The sequence below is a fragment of the Plectropomus leopardus genome, chromosome 4 (assembly GCF_026936395.1).
Source record: "Plectropomus leopardus strain MGB_pleo_1.0 chromosome 4, ASM2693639v1, whole genome shotgun sequence".
Lineage (NCBI taxonomy): Eukaryota > Metazoa > Chordata > Actinopteri > Perciformes > Serranidae > Plectropomus > Plectropomus leopardus.
In genome coordinates, this window is record NC_142179.1 from 3,346,689 (window position 1) to 3,367,629 (window position 20,941).

Below are 20,941 nucleotides of genomic sequence, written 5' to 3' on the forward strand. Positions count from 1 at the left end.
GGTTATCACTTATTTAATGCACCAAAGCGACGTTTCGAGCAACAAAGCTCTTCATCAGACTTCGACTGATACTGCGAGACGCCGTCTTAAATACCTTTGTGAACAGTCATGTGACCAATCACCTGAACAGTATGTTTCAAAATACATGTCAATAATAAATACATACCAATAAATAAATAAATACATAATCATCATCATCGCAGTGCAATGGTCATATATGCATGATATCTTCAGCAGTTTCTAAGTTCTTTTCTTTTCTTTTTCTTTTTTTTCTTGCTGTTGTTTTTTCTTTTTCTTTTTAAGGGATTTTTTCGACTTTTTTACTAATTTCTTGCTAATTTTTGGACCGTGTTTTGTTGAGTTGCTTGTTGCGTTCTCCCCATGTTTTTGAAAGAAGTCAAACCAATTTGCTCTGGTTTCAAGGGTTAACTTTTACATGTTTTATTCCTTGTGTGTAGATGTGTGACTGCCCTCATTTGGTTTTGTTGATGCTGTGATTTAACTTCATCAGCTCTGTGCTGGTTGTCACACCTATATTATTTTTATCTTTCTATTATATTTTTTTTGAAAAGTGCTATACAAATAAACTTTACTTACTTACTTGTTTCAAACTAAAACTTTTTCTAGAGTTTTTATCACTTTTAAAACTACAACTACAGCAGGAAGTGAATATACTTTACAACGATTAGAACTAAAAGTTGGACTAACTTCCGTGGAGGAAACTCGGTGCATCTCTCCGACTCTGGCGAAGAGATTTTGCTTCAGCAGGAAGTGTTTTATCATTCTGACCAGAAGCCATTAACATCTATTTATTTGACAGCCTGCGATTCGTCCTGTGCCTCCTGTTTCCCTGACAACCCCAAGTGCATGAGCTGTCTGCCAGGAGCCGCCTTGCATCATGGGAGATGTATTTCCCAGTGTCCAGCTCAGCATTACCTGGACAACCACAGCAGATGCAGAGGTACGCTGCAACGCAGTAATATCTACTATATACTATAATATAATCTACTTAAATCTTTTAAGTAAACTGTTTCCTCATTTTCATTCTTTCCTCCTCAGTGTGCCACAGCTCCTGCGCTTCCTGTTGGGGTCCCTCAGTGTCCCAGTGTACCTTGTGTCCAGGTGGTCTCCTTCTCCACCAGGGTCAGTGTGTGGAGGCCTGTGGGGAGGGACTCTACTCCCAGGACAGCACCTGCCACAGTAAGAGCTTAAATCTAACTCACAGACCGCTCTGCCTGCATGAGCAGCGCTGTGGAACCTGCTGGGTTAAATATTTCTGTGCCCGTGTTAACAGGTTAGAGCAGCCTAACTGCTGGTGTGAGCGGCGCCGCTCAGGCGCTCCTTGACTGCTGCTAAGCTGCAGAATACCGAGAAAATAGGAGGCTTTCTGATTTTTTTTTTTGTGTGACGCAGGTGGTTGTCAGCAAAAAAAGACATTATTGACGTTATTCCACCTTTCACTACAGTTGCACTGCCTTATGGTGCAGGCACGAAGAAATACAAATGTATCTGTTTTACTCAACCTTCTGTTGTCTTCTCAAAATAAAAGCCCGCTGACAACATTTCCCTTCAATATTTTTATTGTATTTTAACAAGTTCACACACTGTATATTCACAACAGGAACACAGCATGAAATCCTCCCCATTCCCACCAAACCACGAGGCAAATCTGTGATATTTACACGATTTCACTTTGTACATTTCTACCACTGTCAGTCTGCCCTTTGACCTTCATCTCCTCTGCTTTCAGACTGTCACCCCTCCTGTCGCTCCTGCGTGGGACCGTTGGCGTCAGACTGCCTCCGCTGCCTGAAACCAGAGGAAGCCCTCCTGCCGTCGTCCAGTCACCTGCAGCACGGCGTCTGCACAGCCGGATGTCCTGCACACAGCTTCCTGGATCACATGCAGACATGCAGAGGTGAGTAAGGTTTAGCTTCTGTCTTTATTCGGGAGGATCAGTGTCCCTGCTGTTTTTTGATCATGGCCATCAACGTGCCAAGCTAATTGGCAAGCCAGCCATCACTCGCTTTGGGTTTCAAAACAGAACAGGTAATCACTACACATAATGCCATTTGTTCAAGTGAAAGGATGCAAAAAAAAAGAAGGAAAAGTTCTGACAAAACAAAAGGAATCATGCAAATCATGCATTTATTCATGCAAAGGGCTAATTATGCTGAAATAATTAGGCAATAATCAGACAATTCACCTTAAGTTCATGGACAATAGTTGTATGAATGTGAAGTGATTAATTGAATAAAAATATCAAAATGTTTTGAATTGTTAGTTTGAGTTTGAGTTCCCTACCTTTTAAAGGTAAAAGACTTAATTTTAGACTTTCGCAAATTGCAATTAATAGTTGCTTTCACCTTTGGACAGTTTATAGATGAAACAATTAGTTGCTTAATCTGAATATAATTAATAGAGTAATCAATGATAAAAAAAATCTTTTCATTTCAAGTCCATTTATTATGTTTGAAGTGTGTTTGGGAAATCTTACAATAGAAAGACTCCCAGCAATAACACTGCATTATAACAAGATGATCAATATCATTCATTTCACCTGTCAGTGACTGAAATGTTTTTCGGTGTAGAAGCTATAGAGAAGACTGCAAGTGTTATAGCAACATGCAGTAGGTCAAAAACGTAACTGTGATGGTAATTTTGGCACAGTGCTAAAAGTTTGGGCAGAAATTTGGTGCTTGTAGTCTGTTGAATAGATTATCTCTGTTTGGAGAAGGAAGGTGTGCGTGTGTGGAGACACCTGATTAGGTTGTTTGTGAGTGTGAAATTGTGCGTGTAATGGGCTAATTTTTAAGGTGGGTTTCAAGTTTCAAGGGATAGTCTGTCAAGTGAGAATAATTATCACCCACCTACCAACACACACACACACACACACACGAACAGAAACACTCCACTGCAGCTATTACCTCCTTGCCAGAATGCCAGGAGGTATTTTTTGTTTTTTAAAATGAAGCGAGACGACATCGAAAAGGAAGAGGAAGATGAAAAGACTGTAATCAGTTTTCTTTACCTCCCTCGTTCCTCGTCCTGTGAAATTCTTTCCATTTACCATAATCACGGCTGTGCTTTCGTCTTACCTCCCTGCTCAGTCTTTGTACCCACTGACCATACTGCGTTCGGTATTTGGCAGAGAGGAGGGTATTTGTTCTACCTGCTGTGTCTTCCTCCAGCGCAGCCAAGTCATTCGCCAACGCTGGCGTTTTGTTCGGCTCTACTTTCTCCCTCTCAGCTCACTTTTCATCTGCTGGAGCTGCTGTTACCTGAAATGTGATAAAGCCCACGCTGCCAAAGCTGCTGTTTGCACTGAAGTTGAAGTTTTTGGTGTTTACTTGACACAGAGAGACTTTTGAGTAGTTTTGATAATGCGAGATGCTGAACATTGAGGTGATGCTGATATCAGAGAAGAAGAATGTTGCAGTCAGTCTATTCAAAGGCGCTTCTCATCTTTCCTTTTTCTAAGTACTCAGCATTGAAAGCCTTGTTTTCAGTCATGCTGTGGTAATTGTATTGTTGTCCTTCACAAGTAATTGCTAGTTTATGACTCTTGCATCACTATATCCAGCCTGTAAATGACCTTGATGGCTGATTTCTGATGTGGCGCTCCTATCAGCAGCACCGCATTATTTCTCAGTGTCTCATAAAATATAGCTGTTACAAATATAGCTGTGAGGTTTTTGCTTTGCAAGTCAGATTTTACATCTACGCTGTTAAAATAAAGTTGCAAATTGAGAGACCAAAAATTCCCAAGTCAGATCTTGTCCTAAACTTTGAGTTTTGAGTCCTTAACAAGTCAACATGCAGACTGCACAAAAATTTAAAGCTGTTTTAATGTTTTAAACAAATTTTTGTGGATGTACAGAAATAATGAATGCTTTGAAAACAGGGATTTATGACTTTGAAGTTGCCAGTAGCTCCATAAGGCACATCACCTGTTGCAATACTCAGGCATTGTGTTGCGAAATCTGCTGGTCAGGTCTGTCCACCGATGACGTGTTTGCTTATCGTCACTGACAGCAGATATTTGTTCTTGTCAAGCTAGAGTACGTCTCATTTACATTCTGGCGGTTAATGACACATACCCAGGTCTTCATCCTCACGAAGTTTCAGTGTCGGAAAGCGAGTCACTGCTGCTTAATGTGCGCATGTCACACACATAGGCCTACTCACTGACTGAGTCATCTGTGCATTGTGTCATATTTATTATGAATTTGGTCCCAGTAAAGCTCAGGCCATTATCCACTATCCTCTCTCAAATTTTAATGTTGTTCAAATTATATTCAGCTAATAAAATGAGTCTAAAATAAAAATCAGAAAAGAAGTACAGAGAGTTGTTGCTATGGAGACAGAGAAACTGGCATCCAAAATAAACGCACTTGGATAAACGTGAGCCAAGAGGCAAAAAATCTGGGAGTCATATTTAATTCTGGTTTTAATTTTAAACCATGAACACATGGTACCGGCTCTGCTCTTCTCTACTCTACTCTACCTTACTCTACTCGCCTTAGGTATCGTGCTCTTTTCTGGGAGTCGTTTTCCATTACACACATACATACGCACAGACTCACATTCACTGGATACGCTCGGCGGCCAGCAAGGTGAGGAATGTTTGCACCTCCTTGAGCGACCACGGCGATAGATACAGAACTGCGGCCGCTGCAATCGCTTGGCTGTTTAAAAATGGCGGGCATTGGTTTGCGCTGGTCAGAGTATTCTGTGCATTGATGACGTAATGACACAGTGACGATTCTCGCTGACCAATCAGTGGTCTGCAGTGTTTCCACGTCATTTTGTACCTCATAGTACCTGGTCAGCTTTTTTTGGAACTCCAGGAGAGCAGGTACCAAAAAAGGTGGTACCATGTACAAGGTACAAAGAACCAGATACTTTTTCCCGATGAAAAACCAAAAGCGGCGAGTAGAGTAGAGCCGGTACTATGTAGTGGAAATGCGCCTTAATGCACGCTTTTATAAATAGCAGGCCAGACAGCTCTAACGCTTTCCCTTGTGGTCAGCCAAAGAATACAATTAATCGGCTGCAACTCTGAAGAAAAGGTGAAGCAGGTTACATTCTTGGTGGGTTTATTGGGATTTCCCATGCTTGTGCTGATAAGTCTGTTTACAGTCACTCAGCAGCTGTTACAAGGTGTGACTGTAGTTAAGTGATCATGTCAATTACAGGGTGCTCTGAGGAATGTCTTTATAGTTTCCTGTTCTCTGATGGTTCCTGGATTCCTAAAGCTCGGAAACATTGTAATTTGTCGCTTTTGTTGTCGGTACTTTTCCTACAGTTCCTGTGTTGTTTGAAAGTGAGTATCGCTGGGACTGAATCCTTCTTGCTGGTTCCTGGCAGTCACAGTCGCTCTCAAATTGCAGTTAGCAGCCTCTGTGGGAGTCACATAATGATTCTACTTGACACTAATTAGTTATCGTGCTTTTTACCTTTTAAATTATGGATATTTGCAACCTCTGGGCTCTGATTTTAGAATACATCAAGTCAAACAGCCTGAATACAGAATGTCAAATTCTACATTTTGCATCACACTTGAACAGTCTGCAAATCAAATGCATCCCTGCAACACAGGGGCCATGAGTCTGCATCACTTTGATTTTAAGGATCCCAGAGCCATTTAGGACGTAGCATGATCTGTCTCCTCACAACAGTTTACTTTTAAGTTCAGAGCGGGCCAAGCACCAGAGAAAATTTTGTTTACTTTATCAGGGTGGAATAGCTGTTAGCAGTATTGGATTCCCCTAATCATGCTGGATGGGACAATTACAAATCGATGAGTGGTAGCTGGATTGCAGCATCCTCTAACACCCATTCATCTGTGTGATCACACGGGACCAACGCTGAGCCAATGCAGGGGCGAGAGTGGGTTTAAGTTCAAGTTAAAGACTTGTCTTTTAAATGGAAATCCAGTTTTTTAGCAAGACTTGCAAAGCAAATATTCACTCTAACAAGAATCCAGAATCAAAGGAAAAACACCAGATTAACCAGAAAAAGGAGCGGAAAATGAAGTCAAAAAGCAAATTTAACGGAGGTTAATGTTGTCTAATGCAATAGAGAATATGATCGTGATGTGAACGGTAGTGTGTGCTACAAAGCACTGTGGGATTTTGGGATACAGAAGCTATGGTAGAGATCGAGCTCTCGTAGATGACGCGGTTAGGTTTGCATTTTATTCAGCTTGAAAGCATGGTAGAGTGGTGAAAGTTTGCTGCATTACCAACAGCCATGACCATTCTCACAAACAGCGTTGGAAACGGATTTCTAATGGAGTGCGATTTTTCAGCACTTTTCGTCAGTCTGACGCAGAAATCACTGATCAAGCTGCAGATATGACAAGATCCTTGACCACTCTTTGTGTTTGTACGGATCAAAGCAGCATTTCCTTTAATGTTTTCTAAGTAGCTCTCTTCTGATAGCTTGAGCAGCTCTTTGTAGGAAATGTTGTCCTCAACAGGTCCATTCTTGTATTTGGTTTCTGTTGATAATGCGTGTCACATACTATGGCTGCTACTGCCCAGAATGTAGTTCCTCGTGACATTGTTACCTTCAGTCTGATTTAGTATTTATCTGATGTTCTGTGCCGATTCAGCGAGGGGAATCGTGAAATATTAAAAAACACCTGAATATGCCTTGAACTGCATCTTCAATGATGTCAGTTGAATTATGTTGCAGTAACCTCTAAAAATTAAATATTGAATTTCTGCCTTTTCTTGCTCACACTTTGTGAAAAATAAAGTCTTTGTGTTCATTATACAGAAAATTGGATTTGAACTGCTTGTCTCAGCACGGAGTTACATTGTACATCAGCTATTGTGCCTGACACTTTTCTTCACTCTACGCTTCCTAAATTAGGCTCGACACGGTGAGCCGAGGATTCACCCGATAAATGACGTGTCATTAAAGCTCCATTCATAGTCATATGTGGAGCAGTTCTTCCATTCTGCCTCTATTCTTAGTAATGTTTCCCTCAGTGGAGTGTCAGACGGTTCAGGTGTACGGCGGTGAACAATGAAGGCTATTGTGCAAATGTGTGTGTGTGTGTGTGTGTGCGCGCGCGCGTGTGCGTTGCTCTAAAAGATCCTCAGCAGCTACTGTCCTGAAGCAGAGGAGGACGACATGTAAACATTCATATGAGACTCCCAGACTCCAGGCTTTATGAACACACTTAAGAACACACACACACACACACACACACACACACACACACACACACACACACACACACACAAACATGAAGAGTGACGTATTCACTAAATGATCCTGAGCTGATGAGCTGTCAGTCGGCTGAGTGCAAATTCCAGGCTGAAAATCCCCCTCCTCTCCTGTCTGCAGCCCTCCTGTGCAGACAGAGATAGTTGGTGTGTGGGAGGTTTAATGCTGCTAAACAGACAGGTCGAGCTGCAGCTCACGTCACACACAGGAGGGGTTAACTGTGTATCATCACTTGTTTTGCTAACTGTTGTTTGCTTGAGGAAGTAAGGACTGGAAAACTAAGTTTATGCAATCATTTTTAAATACAAATCAGAGAAGTTTGAATATTGACACTTCTTTTATGGAAACGTTTTGTTCTTGTTTTTTGAGTCTATCTTAACTTTCTCTTATCTGTGGTCATTCACTTTGAAAAATAAGAAAAGACTGGGACGTATTGTGACATAATGTGTAGCAAAATTGCAGGAAAAAGTCTGAATGACCTCTCAGTCTTATACAGAGCCGGGGCCACAGGAAAGCTCCGTCTGTACTTGCCGACCAAAGCCACGTGTTCATGCCTGAATGAAAGACTATGAGACGTAAGAACTCTTTTGTCTCAATCAATAGCAATAGCATCATGTAATTTTTGGTCCCCTCTGTACATTTGCATTGTGTGTATTCTTGCGTGTGTTCTACTCTCTGCCTGTAACACAAATTGCTCCTCAGGGACAATTACATTTACTTTGATCTTAAAATCATACATGTGAAATAAAGGCTGTGGCGCTCAGCCATATACTGTACAGTTGTTTTTCACTTGGACTATTTTATAGGATGGGCCTGAAGTTATGAGATATATTTAGTGAGGTGTGACAGATGTGACAAAAAAGGAATCAGCTTACAAGAAGATTAAACATGGGGACTAAAGAGTTTAGGTTTGTTTGATATTTAATGATTTTCCTCCATGAACTGTGAAATGTTGCTCTGTTCTACAACATTCATAACAGCAATCCCTGCAGTATAACGGTGAAAACACCACTTGATGTAATAAAGTATAATCTGCAAGGTAGATTTATTAGTTAACCATTACATTTTTTTTCTTGATCCTGCTACATCTTAGGAGTTGAGGGATGAGTTGATTAAAATCAGCAGTTACTTTTAAAATTCCACCTGGTTGCTCGGGCATGATGCTGCTGGTGACATCATTCAATTCCTGCAGTGCATTTTTTTGTGTTGTGTCCTGTCGGCTCTGAACAAAGTCCGCCCATCTAGTGCAAGAGCTTGATCTGGGTTTGTTATGGGTTAACCGTGTCTCTGTGGAGATGTTTGCAGAGCAGTTTCTGATTTTCCGTTGCTGAGCGTCAGTCACATCTCATCCACTTCATTCTCCTGTGACCGGACATTAGCCAGAAGAAGGCTTGAGAGAGGAACAGCTCTCGTCCAAGTCGGGTCAGCCTCGCCCTGATGCCAGTTCACCCCCCCTCTCTTCGTCCGATGCTTTATGTTTTATTTTTCCCCTCTGGTCTGATTGGCTGCTTGGCATAAGCAGTTGTTGGGGATCCTCTCGTGGTCTGCTGCATTCAGTCCAAACCCAACACAACTTTTCCAGATGTTGATATGTGCTTCTCTATCGTAGAAAAGTCTTGCTTTAGCAGAGGGGACCACGGAGTAAAAAAAATAGAAAGATGTAGCAAAAAAGTAGCAGTGATTTGAGGACCTTCTGGCTGATGCATCTACATGCACTGCTGTCGTCATAGCAACTTAACCTTCATATATACGGTCAATGGCGGGGAAGGTGTTAAACATAATGTTCCAGCGGGAAAATAATCTGAAATCAGAGAGAAATAAACAATACTGGTAATCAAGAACACATGTTTTCCTGATGTTAGCATGTAGCCAAATGTGGCGGTGTGGGCCTGGAGCAGATGACTTTATAAGGTCCGCTTTCAGCCAAAGAAGAATAAAACATTGAAAACAGAGTATTCAGAACCCTCTGAAGCCTGAGGTTTTTTTTTTAACTGATTCTGTTAAAATACCACCTCCTGCTTTATGGTGTCATGCTGAACACAGATCATGGTGATGATGAAAGAGCAGTTGTGGTTGTCAAATCTGCTCACCAGTTTTTATTTCAGTCCTTAAATCTGCTCTGAACCTTCACAGCAGGCGAGCGGCTGACCTTTTTGCAGCCGGTAAACACAAAAGGATATTCTCCTGTGTTGCCCGTCCATTAGCTCCAATAACAAGCCTGTTTTTTTCAGTTTGAGGTTTCTCTCCAATCCCCCTGAAAGTGATTCATATTTTGCACTTTTGAATGTAGATTTTTTTTCTGGCTGCTGTTCTCATGAACAGTTTGATTTGATGATTCGACTAGAAACCTCAAAGCCTGTTAACATAACTGCAGGAGTCACTGTGGTCAACAGTTGCCTCCAAGATATAAAACTTCACTTTTTAAAGGCCTTTCCAGTCATGTTTGTACTAACCAAACTGAGTATTTTAAGCCAAAACTTGGTTTTCTACCCCTAACCAAGTGTTTTTTTGTGTGTAAGAGAACCTTTGTGCGTGCATACTTTTACTTTCAATAGTTTAATGCAGTTCCCTGAAATCACATTTACGTTAAGTGTATTTAACAGTAGGCCTTCATCAGTTTCACTACTGCAGAAGTTTTCCTCTTACAACCTTTTTTGGTATCATGTTTCCAGTCTTGGCCATATGCAAGAGTCTTTGCACACGGCACAAAACCTGCACTAACATAGAGTTTAGGAGGAGTTACCTGTGCTAACAGAGGGACTTGGTCAGAGCAAATTTGGGTGGTTAAGAACATTTGGTGCATCTGGAGTTGACTTCTTTTATATTTTCTCTTACCAGAAAATGAAAAGTAAGAGACATTTAGGAGAATGTTGCTCCATGAGGACCATTGTCTGTCAGTGGCCAGACTTCTAGTGTCCCATCACACAGCAGAATCAATGAGACGACACTTGAGAGGAATGAGATATAACCCTCCTCTCTGAGTTTCTGCTGCGTAGCTCGCAGAACTCTCCGCTGCACTGATGTAATGATCAGCCCTGTTCTGTACCAGGAGGATCGTTTGTGAAAGGCATTAAGGAGCACTCACATCCCCAAACTAAATCACAACCTCATCGACTGCACCCGCCTCAAATTATGACCCTATCAGCACAAAACAAAGTAATGAATCCGATTCTCTGAGCGCATGCACCAAATAATGTGTGATGAGAACGCCTGCGTACACGAATTTGGGTATTACAGGAATCAATATGCGCTTTCTGCCCCGCAACAAATTAGATATCCAAGCTGCAATAAAAGAACGAGAGGCTGCCTATCGTTCTTATTCTCTTCTCTTATTAATAAAATAAGTTTGACAGGGAGCTTATTTAATATGCCTGTGTGTGTGTGTGTGTGTGTGTGTGTGTGTGTGTGTGTGTGTGTGTTTGTGTGTTATTATGTTTGTGAGATCTGAATCTGTGTTCATGCTACATAGATGCAGCGAAGATGAAACTTATGTCTGTAGTGGTAAAATGTAACTAAGTACTCACACACAGTATTGAAGTACAATTCTGAGGTATTTGCAGGGTTCGTACTATCATGAAAAACCTGGAAAAGTTATGGAATTTCTAAAAATAGCAAATTCCAGGCTTGGAAAAGTGACTCCAGAATTGTGAATATGAATTATTTAACTGACATTTTAGGTCTGTTTCCAGTAAAGTTTTATTTAAGTTTATATAGTGACTTTGCTGTCTTAAACTTTTCTGCTGCTGCTCTTGAAACAACATTTAGGTATATAAAAAATAATAATTTCTAATCCTGTCTGGATTCATTATTTTTTTATAATATATATATTTTTAAATCTGTTATATAATAATGAAAAAGGAGAGTATAGACTGAATTACTGTGACGTTTCGCTTCAACACTTGTCACTTCTGGGTAGCAAACTGGTTATTATTTTGATTTGTGGAGATATGTAAATTCAGCAGACTTGTTTATTTGTGTTGTCATTTTCAGCTGTAATTGTAACATTTAAAGATGTAGAGTCACACACGATGGTCACGATGTTTCTGTTGTGCTTATTTTAGTGCTGCTTTGCTTGCGTCTTTAGATCTCCATCAACAACTCTGCTGTTCAGTGGAGTAAAATTACTTTTTTTCCTAATGCAGTCTGGTGTTTTGATATAACGGCTTCAAATCACCGTCTGTACGGCTCTCTTATTATTGCAAGGTCAAGTGATTGGTTGGGCCTTTTTTTAAAGGTGGCTTTTAAAACTTGTCAATGCAAGCAGAGTTTTCTCAGCATCATTTGATCATATGTACGTGATGCTGCAGTTTTCTACCCATAAATTAATGTAAATAAACATTGTTATTAAGTCTATTGATAAAAATAGAAACAATTAGGAACATCAATAAGAGTAGTAGTTATTTAAGAAAACGTATAGTCATGAAAATTTACCTGAAAATCACAGAAAAGTCACTGAAATGTATTGGTAAAAATGTGTATGAACCCTGTCCTTGTACTTGGGTGATTACATTTTATGCTGCTTTTATACCTCTCGGTCTTTTTAAGTGTTCTTAGCTGACGATACCAGAATTTTATTTGGACTAAGATGCACATCTACAGGTTTCTGCTGCTTCCTAACGCAGCTTGAAACGATCCACATGATAAAGTTTAGTTTTCTGTGTGAAGAGTTTGGCCACTGCAGCAGCATTCCTGTGCTTGTTGTATTTTTTGTATTTTTTTTCACACTTGGCTTCAAATGCATGCAGCTACCCTGCCCTTGGATTATTTACCCTTCATGCCCCCAAACACTTCACCCCTCACCACCGCGGCTGCCCTAAAACAGGCCTTTTGTGCAGCCTTTGATGTCTGCTTTGGCAGAGCGAAGACAAATAGCTGAGCAGCGCTATCAGCTCTGGCAGCTGAGTGGAGCCGCAAACCGACCGGCTGCTGCTGCTGCTGCTGCTGCTGCTGCTGGTGCTGGTGGTGAGAATGAAAGACAAAAGGTCTGTCACCAACTGGCCAGGAGCACAACGTGTGTGTGTGTGTGTGTGAGTGAGTGTGCATATGCACTGCCTGACTTTTTAAGTATACAGACAATGCACTCGAGTATGTGTGTGTTTATAATTACTCCTCTCTGGATTCTTTCAGAGGGCTGTCAGCTGTATCCGGATCTTGTGTACACTCTGCATGACAGCCACTGGCAGGAACAGACTGGTGCTCTGCCTGAGCCAACACTGCAGTGTGTGTGTGTGTGTGTGTGTGTGTGTCTGTGTGTGTGTCTGTGTCTGTGTGTGTCTCAACCTACAAAAAAACATACCCTTTGGGAACACCTCAGTGCCAGAGCGAGGACCTCGAAAAGTCACAGCCAGAACTGTCATTCTGACATCCCATCATCACCCACCTTCTCCCTGCCGCCTACCCATAATCCCCTTCCTCTCTGTCAACTTAATTGCTTAGCTGAGATGATTAAACCATAACTTGTAGATGAAGATGGACATAATAGCCCCTTTTCAAACAGAGATCGCTATAGGGCTGCTACGAAGCCCCTTCTTTATTCTTACACAGAACTAAACAATGGCGTCATCGTGTTGTTTCAGTGTGTGATTTTTCAACATAATGCTTGCATCCCGGGAGCAAAAAGCGGTGATGGGCGTGATATTTGACACAACAGCGTTGGCTTTTAGTGTGACATATAGAGTATGCTCCCGGACCTCCTTGTCTCCCCAGTTTGCAGTCATTTTCGCCTGCTGTTGTTCTTTTTCGTGTTAGCTGCTAACTGCTGCCAGCTGCTTTTTAAATCTTCCATGGTGGGTCGCACATAAAACACACAGTCAAAACAAAACCCGGCCCATCCACGGTCCCATCGTACTCCTTTTTACAAAGATGGTGCTGTTACTTCCCCTCACTGCTGCCTTACAGGTGAGGCAACTCTGTCCTCCTGAACTGCGATTGTGCCTTTTATAAAGAGCGGCGAAAAGGGACTGATGTCAACTCACCAAAAGTGAAACCAAAACATCTCAATCCCCCCTGGTTGGCTTCAGTATGAACCCAACTGCCTCCATGTAAGCGGATGCATGAAAGGGCGAAACAACAGTAAAAACTCAGGGAATAAATGTTTTTGTCACTTAACCCTTTGAAACCCAGATTAGCATCAGTTTTCTTGTGCTGTGTTAAATGCGATTGACTGTTAAACCTTTTTAAAACCTCAGCAAATTGGTTTGATATCTTTCAAAAACCTGGGGGAAAAGTCAGTAAGAAATTTTGTAAGAAACCACAAATTGCAAGAAATAATTAGAAGGTGACAAAGCAATTACCTGATAATTAGTATTTAAAAACAGAGGGAAATGTGATTTGCTTGTGGCGTTCGAAGGTGGGGCTTAGCGATCAATTGGATCGGACGGACGGATTTATTGGAAGGATTTTAATACTGTGACCCACTGCCCGATCGCTCCTGTGCAGACTCTCACATAAAACGATGTCAACAGCGTAAGATGGGGGCGGCTGCATCCAAAAAATTTTGTCCTCATTTTTTTACAGCGGGAGGAAATGGAGACACGATTTTTAACATTTATACTGAAAGAAACCGTGGAATGATAACACCTATAAATCAGTGAGCGAGCTCTCCGTTCTTACTGTAATGCATCACAGACTCACTGAGTCGGTAAACATGATCGTATTTTTGACACATTACATCACTTCTGAGTAGTTAATCCTCGCTGCCATTTAGAGCTAAGTTACCTTGTGTAGCTTCGACCTTCCTACCTGCAAGTTCCACATCAGTATCCTTTAGATATGAATCATCCCAAAATGATCCTTGTTGAAGTTTTATGTCTCATCATCTAAACTAAATAGTCCAAAATCAGCAGCAGAGCATATTTCAGAAGTCTCTGCTGGCTCAGGGCCCTCTTGGATCAGGTTCTCTGAGCTGGCACCGACTCCGGTGTTAATGTGTAACTTCTGATTGGTGAATCTGGCCGCCGGCCTCATCTGAGTGTTACATTACTTCTAACTGGCAGAGCTGAGCTAAAAGCTGTTGAGACTCAGATTCCAAAAATGCCAATAGAGAGGGAACAAGATACAGTAGAGTGGCCGCAGGATAACAAAAATAGTGGTGAAAATTGGCTGCACTTCAGGCCCACATACATTGGCTGCAACTATTTTTAAGTGTGTACATTTATAGCAACGAGAGCATTCCTCTTTCATTCAGTTTTGATGCATCAATGCTGCATTGCCACACTGACTTAAACTGTCTTGTCATCATGCTGTAACAATACACTCCTGGTTGCTTCTTAGCACCTTATAATAAATGACTGCATCTTCTTCTTTTTCCACAAACAAAACCTTCTTGAGATTCAGCCTTTTTGAGTTTTTTATCGTGGCTGTAGGAAAGTAGCAAAGAAGCACAGTTGGTCCTCTTTCTCTTGTCGTGGCTTTGAAAAACAAAACAAAACCAAAAAAAAATATATATATATATATATATATCCTCTGTGTCCTTTTCAGAGTGTCATCCCTCCTGCTGGCTCTGTACTGGGCCATCTGCAGACAACTGTACGTCCTGTCCCTCCCCGTCCAGCCTGCACGAGGGCCGCTGTGTCACCACCATCCCACAAGGCTTCTTTATCCAGGACAACCAGTGCCAAGGTGAGAGCACACACACTTTTTCTTTCTTTTTTTTTGTACTTGAGGGCATACCCATCAACATGATACTTTCCCTTGTTCCCAACTTAACCTTAAACCTTAACCCTTAAAACTAAAACATGCAGCCTTTTAAAGATGTGAGACTTGGACGAAATGTCCTCACTTTGCAAAGATGTCCTCATTCTCAAGGTAAAGCAGCTCGTCCTCACAGAAGTAGTACAAGAGCAGCGAAAATGTGGTGGCAATATCCCAAAAGTGACAACATTACAATGTAGAAATAAAAGTCACACATTCAAGATTTTACCAAAGGAAAAGTACATGAGTATCAGCATCAAAACATACTTAGAGTAAAGTTAAGGTACTCATTATGCACAACAATTCAGATTATATTTTCGGATATAATCATCGATGGCAGTGTTTCTCACAGAATTAGATTGTGTGACGGTAAGTGGCAAAGTTTTTGCAGGTCCATGATCACAGCGAGGCGGAGCGCTCCATGAGTTTTTGATGGCAGGACCATCATACAGTTTGTAGACGTGCACCAAGAAGAACTACGAAAATGAAACTAATTTGATTTCATTAACAGACGGTGGTCAAGTAAACTGACAGTTACTTAACACCAGATATTCCTTCAAGGCAGCTGATGCGGCCACTATAAAAAAGCATAAAGTCCAAAGCGAGGGCTGCTGTTTTCAGGAGCGCTGAAAAGTTGAATACTGACAGTTGTGTTTGACTCCTTTGTATGTGTGTTTTTTTTTTAACAACCCGTATGATGCAAGAAGCGCAGCTATTTTCACATTATCTAAACTGGTCCCTGTTAAAAAAAGTTTTGCTCCAAACCAATAAGACTGTTCAGGTAATTGTTAGTGCTGGTGTTTGTCCAATTTAAGGCCGCCTCTCTTGGGGACCTGCAGCGCCTGTAGCTGCTGCTGCCTCTAATCAGGAATAAACCACAGAGGCTGTAAAACTTTGCAATTATTGGCTCACCTTCTCTGACCCAAATAAACTTGTTTCCACAGTGTTAGCGAGAAAACATGTCCAAAACGTTCTTCCCATCCTCGACAGGTGCGCAACACCACTGAGACGCTTTTGCTGGAAGGAATACGGGAAAGAAATAGCTTCTGCATATTACTACAAACCAAACAAAAAAAAATGTATAAAGATGTGATTAATAATGAGCTTTTTTCATTTATATAACAACAGCGTAATCGCTCATAATACATTTTCTTCGTATGGGCAGGAATAATAAAGAAAATATTTAGAATAGGAGATTAGATTTCAAAGATTATTTTTGTTTTTCATTCAGGATCTGTTTGAAAGATCTCTGGAGACTTATAATCTGTTTGGATTCTGCCTCCTGGTCTTCTTGGGTCCAGGCTGGAGCTTTTAGTTTACTCAGTAATGAAAAGCATTGATATTACACAAAATTAATTTGGCCCAGAGCCCCTGAGACAGGTGTTATAATTCAGTTTGAGTTCACCACAGATGCACTCTCAGGTTAGGTCAGCAGGAGAAGCTTTTCACAGCTTTGTGCTAAAGTGGGATCAGTGAAGGTGTAGTTTATTAACCACAATTATACTAATTTCTCAAAATTGCTGTTTGAATATTTCTTGTAATACCTTTTGGCCAGATTAACAGCACAGTAAATACCATTAGAAAGGAAGAATAAAAGACTGATTTACTACTACCTCATAAGCTCAACATAGCACCAAACTACATACAGAAGCTGGAAAATGGAGTGCAAGAGATAGTTCACCCAAAAATGAAAATCTACTCACTCTCATGCCGATGGAAAGTGAAGTTTTATAGTCCACAAAACACAGCTGAAGGTTCATGGGGAAAAGGTGTTGCACTCATCTCCAAAGCAATTGAAGCAAATGGTGACCAGGATTCAAACGTTAAAATGATACATAATAAAATGTCTCCATACTCCTCGTCTGAAGTAATCCAAATGTCCTGAAGCCCCAGCGTCAGTTGTTTTGAAAAATTACACTGGCGTCATGTTTTGAGCCTTGTTGTAGGGGCATACATGAGCGTGGCTCCCACACTAAGAGCTAAAGGCTACAAACAAGGCTAAAAACATGACACCACTATGTTTTTCAAAACAACTTGGCACAGTGGGGCTTCAGGACATTTGGATTACTCCACACGAGCAGTATAGAGACATTTTGGGGGTTTTTTTGTTGTTTTTTTTTTAACATTTTCGTATCCTGGTCACCATTAGCTTCAGATGTTTGGGGGATGAACGCCTTTTCCCCGTGAACCTCCAGCAGTATTTTGTGGCCTATAAAACTTAACCTGACTTTCCATCGGCATGAGGTTAAGTTGATCCGGTAACACAAAATTTTTGTACATAATGATTTTATACATTGTAAATATGTCTTGTTAATTTAGTTGATCTGTTATACAGTTTTATTTTAACTCTGCCTTGAAAGGTGACCTTGAGTGTTTTTAAAGGCTTACAAATAAAATGAATTCTTGTTTTTATAGATAATGACAGAATTTTTATTTATTTGGTAAACTCTCCCTCTAATTAAAATTCTTGAGTAAATTTGGAGTTACCTTCCACCACTGACGAAAGTTGCCGTGTCATGTTAACCCCTGAAAAGACCTTTGGGAAAGCTCTCCAGCCTGTTTGCCCCCCTCTCTTTATGACCCAGCTTGTTAATGGAAATCCATTTGCTAATCTCCCGTTCATTACATCAGCTCAGTTTACTGTGTCTGACCTCATTTGAAGCAATACGACCTTTTCTCTCTGCTCCGTCTGCCAGCGTCGGTCTTTGTGCCGAATTTTATTGTTTATCTCAAGGAAAACAAAAACCTGTTGTAAACATTATTTATCTCTAAACAGTTTTTATTTTCCTCCAAACTTTGGCTGAGTAATTGAAACGGCAGACAGATACCTGGAGTGTAACGAAGAACGATGAGCTCAGATTACGCTTGCCCCTGGGATATCAAAATAAATGGGGTCTGTTTGCTTAGTTGGCCTCGTCTCATTCACTGTTGATTGGCTCATTAGACGCTACCCAGATCCCCTGCAGAAGTATTGTATTTCTGTCTGAACGAGCGTAAACTTCTACCACAAAGTTTTGGTGCTGGTGACGTTTTATGCTTGGCAATAACACACAGCGTGTATTTAAAGCTCCTTTAATGGATTTTCTTTTCTTTTTTTTTTAATAGCAATGAATCTAAAGACAATGAGTAATGTGAAAGGGGTGTCTGCTAATGACAGAGCCACAACAAACGATCAACTTTGCAGTTCTGCAAAGCTTTTTAAACTCTCTTATTGAGTAGTTTTTTGCTTTATGACTGTATGGTTTAGTCTCAGTGTTTTTCTCAACACTGTTTCCAGCGGCAACACGGAGCTGCTTTCTACGAGCTGACAAGAAAACAGGCTCTGATTAACCCTCTGTACAGTACACTTCACCCCCAGCAACAGAGAGCAGATACAGTTAGAGACCAGCTGATGAAAGAAAGACAGCCTGGACATTCAGCAGCAAAAGAGATATTTTTTTGGACTTGGTGGAGACCAGATGCCAAACGCAGATGTCCACTAGCAGTTTCCGGTAAAATGCTTTAAATAAGGTCTGTGATTAACACAGGCAAAACATACATAAACAACATAAAATACGTCTGTGTAAACCCAATTTTTAAGTTTTTTTTAAGGTTTTACATGTCTTAAAAAAGCCAGTTGCTAACAAGTGGCTAAATTGGACGACAGTGTTTGTCAGGGAAGTTTGACGTCAGCACATCGGACACGTAAAGTCATTCAACCCACTTTACAGCTTTACAGCAACAGTCCGTGCTCGAACTTGTAGATTTATGTATTTATAATATTTTTTTATTCTTTCGACGCTAACAAGAGAGAGTTTTGTAGAAAATCAGGCGTGCTAAATCAAATCAGAAGTTGAACGATTTGGGGGGGTGACATTTAAGTCGTTTACCACGATTCATAGCCTAATGATTCTGCCGATTTCATTTACGCTTCAAAACACACAAAAGTGGTGTTTGTCTGTGAAGATTATCATGCTGTTGTGTATAATCCACACAACACAATTGTAATCCACACATTTATAGAGTAATCCTTCGTGGATAAACTTCCATGTCGTGTAAGGGCAAAATGATTTCGGTAGCTGATAACGGAGCTAAAATGCGCCAAAGACGTACGTAAGTTTTACTGTCGTGCATTTTGGAAAAAACTCAAGAATTCATACGATAATTATGACAATATAGCACACAAATGTCTCATTGGACAAAGGGAGTGATTTAAAGGTTTGTTTACGTGTGTGTGTTTGTGCAGCATAAAGGGGCTTCGAGTTTAAAATCACCGTGCAACCCTGTTTCATGAAATGACAAATAAATAAACCTTGTGCAGATAGAACTTGGTGAAACCTCCTTTAAATTGTTTTCTTCTACTGTAATAAGCTTTTTATGGCTGTGGAAAAGTGTTAAAAACAACAACAGGGTTTCCTAACAAATATAGTGGATGTGATCAGTTATAACGCCAAAGTTAAAAAACGTTCTCCTATACAGGAGAGTTTTTCTTTAAAAAGAAACATTGTGGAAAATAGTGAGAGAAACTGAATAAAAAAACGACCTCGATTGAGCGGTTGTATAACAGTTCTCACTCTGTTTGCTGTAAATGTGGTCTTTCTCTCTCGTCTCATTTGCAGTCACACGGCCATTAGTTGGTGTTTAGAGTGTTTTCATGTACTTTTTTCAGATGTGAGGATCAAAGATGGCCGTCACTGTTCCTCACAAACATTTATCTTTTGCAACAGCTTACTTATAGCTGCACTTTATGATTGGAAACAGTTAAAATACCATTTCCACCACGAGTAATATGTTTATGCCCTCTTCTTCCTGTTCTTCGCTCCCTTATTCCTCATTTCTCAATTCTTCTTTTTCTCTCCTTTAATGTCCCTTTAATACTCCCTTTTCAACTCATCCGCCTTTCTCCATCCTTCCCTGACTCCTGTTTTTTCTCCATTACTCCAAACTCTCCTTTTCATTTTATCCCCTTTTCTCTCCTTCCTCTCTGACTCTCCTCCTCACTGTCCATCTTCTTCCTCTCCTCCCCCTTATCCTTCTTCCTCCCTGCTGTAATCCTCCTACATCTTTTCTCCTGTCTCCTTTTTCTGTCTCACACTTTACCTGAATGTTTTGACCCTTTTCTCACTCTCCTCCATTTCCCAGCATGCCACCCGTCATGCCAGACCTGCTCCGGTCCCTCCCAGGCCGACTGCACCTCCTGCCCCCCGCTGGCCTCCCTACAGAGCGGCTACTGCAGGACCAGCTGCCAAGAGGGGTTTTTCCTCAACGCTGCCACCGGAGAGTGCCTCAGTAAGTCAGCCTGTGTTTGTCTGTGTAAATGTGTGTGTGTGTGTGTGTGTGTGCGTGTGCGTGCGTGTGTGTGTGTGTGTGTGTGTGTGTGTGTGAATGGAGGCTTTGCCATTTGTGCAAAGCTTTCATCAAATTCGCTGCCATGAGTGCTTGTATTTTTATCCTGAATGGCCCCGGTGGGAACAGAACCACCAACTCTGGCAGGGTTCGAGCTGTGCTCTGCCCCGCTGAGCTTTGCATGATCACGCACACAGAGATGTAACAGGTCCGTAGCTCCAATAACCTGCATTATTCATGAGAAATGCAACCATCTTTGTACAAAAAGGATTGATATCTTTTACTTAAAAGCTCTGCAGTCAGTTGGTTTTGATTTGTTGGGTCTGAAATGATCTGCAGGGCTCCGAGCTGAAGTAAAAGTCACAGTTTTGCTGAGTTTGCTGAAATATTTTAGCATTTTTGTCCAACTGTTATAACATATGGAACATATGGAAACAAAGCAGGCTTTTCCGGAGGATAGAACAAAGCAAGGTTTCGTAATTACAAGAGATAATTGACTGACCGACTTTACATGTAAATTGGCCCAAAAAAAAAAAGTTCCTTATTTCTGGTGGAGCAGCTTTTGATTATCAGAATTTAAATGACTGTTGTTGGAATTCACTCCAAAAAACAAACAAAAAAAATCACTACAATCTGTCCATTCAGACCTGATTGCAAACCTAAATACTTTCATCATGTACTG

The 20,941-nt window shown here is 40.9% G+C and overlaps 1 protein-coding gene across 1 annotated transcript in view; it reads left to right on the plus strand.

Annotated features, from left to right (window-relative positions):
- fras1 (Fraser extracellular matrix complex subunit 1) overlaps positions 1-20,941 on the plus strand; it is a 313,566-nt gene that overhangs the window by 152,706 nt on the left and 139,919 nt on the right. The window contains exons 15-19 of the mRNA XM_088076327.1: positions 821-961; positions 1,060-1,200; positions 1,751-1,918; positions 14,722-14,862; positions 20,056-20,202. Of these exons, the coding sequence (XP_087932453.1) occupies positions 821-961; positions 1,060-1,200; positions 1,751-1,918; positions 14,722-14,862; positions 20,056-20,202 (738 nt within the window). The remainder of the gene's footprint in view (positions 1-820; positions 962-1,059; positions 1,201-1,750; positions 1,919-14,721; positions 14,863-20,055; positions 20,203-20,941) is intronic.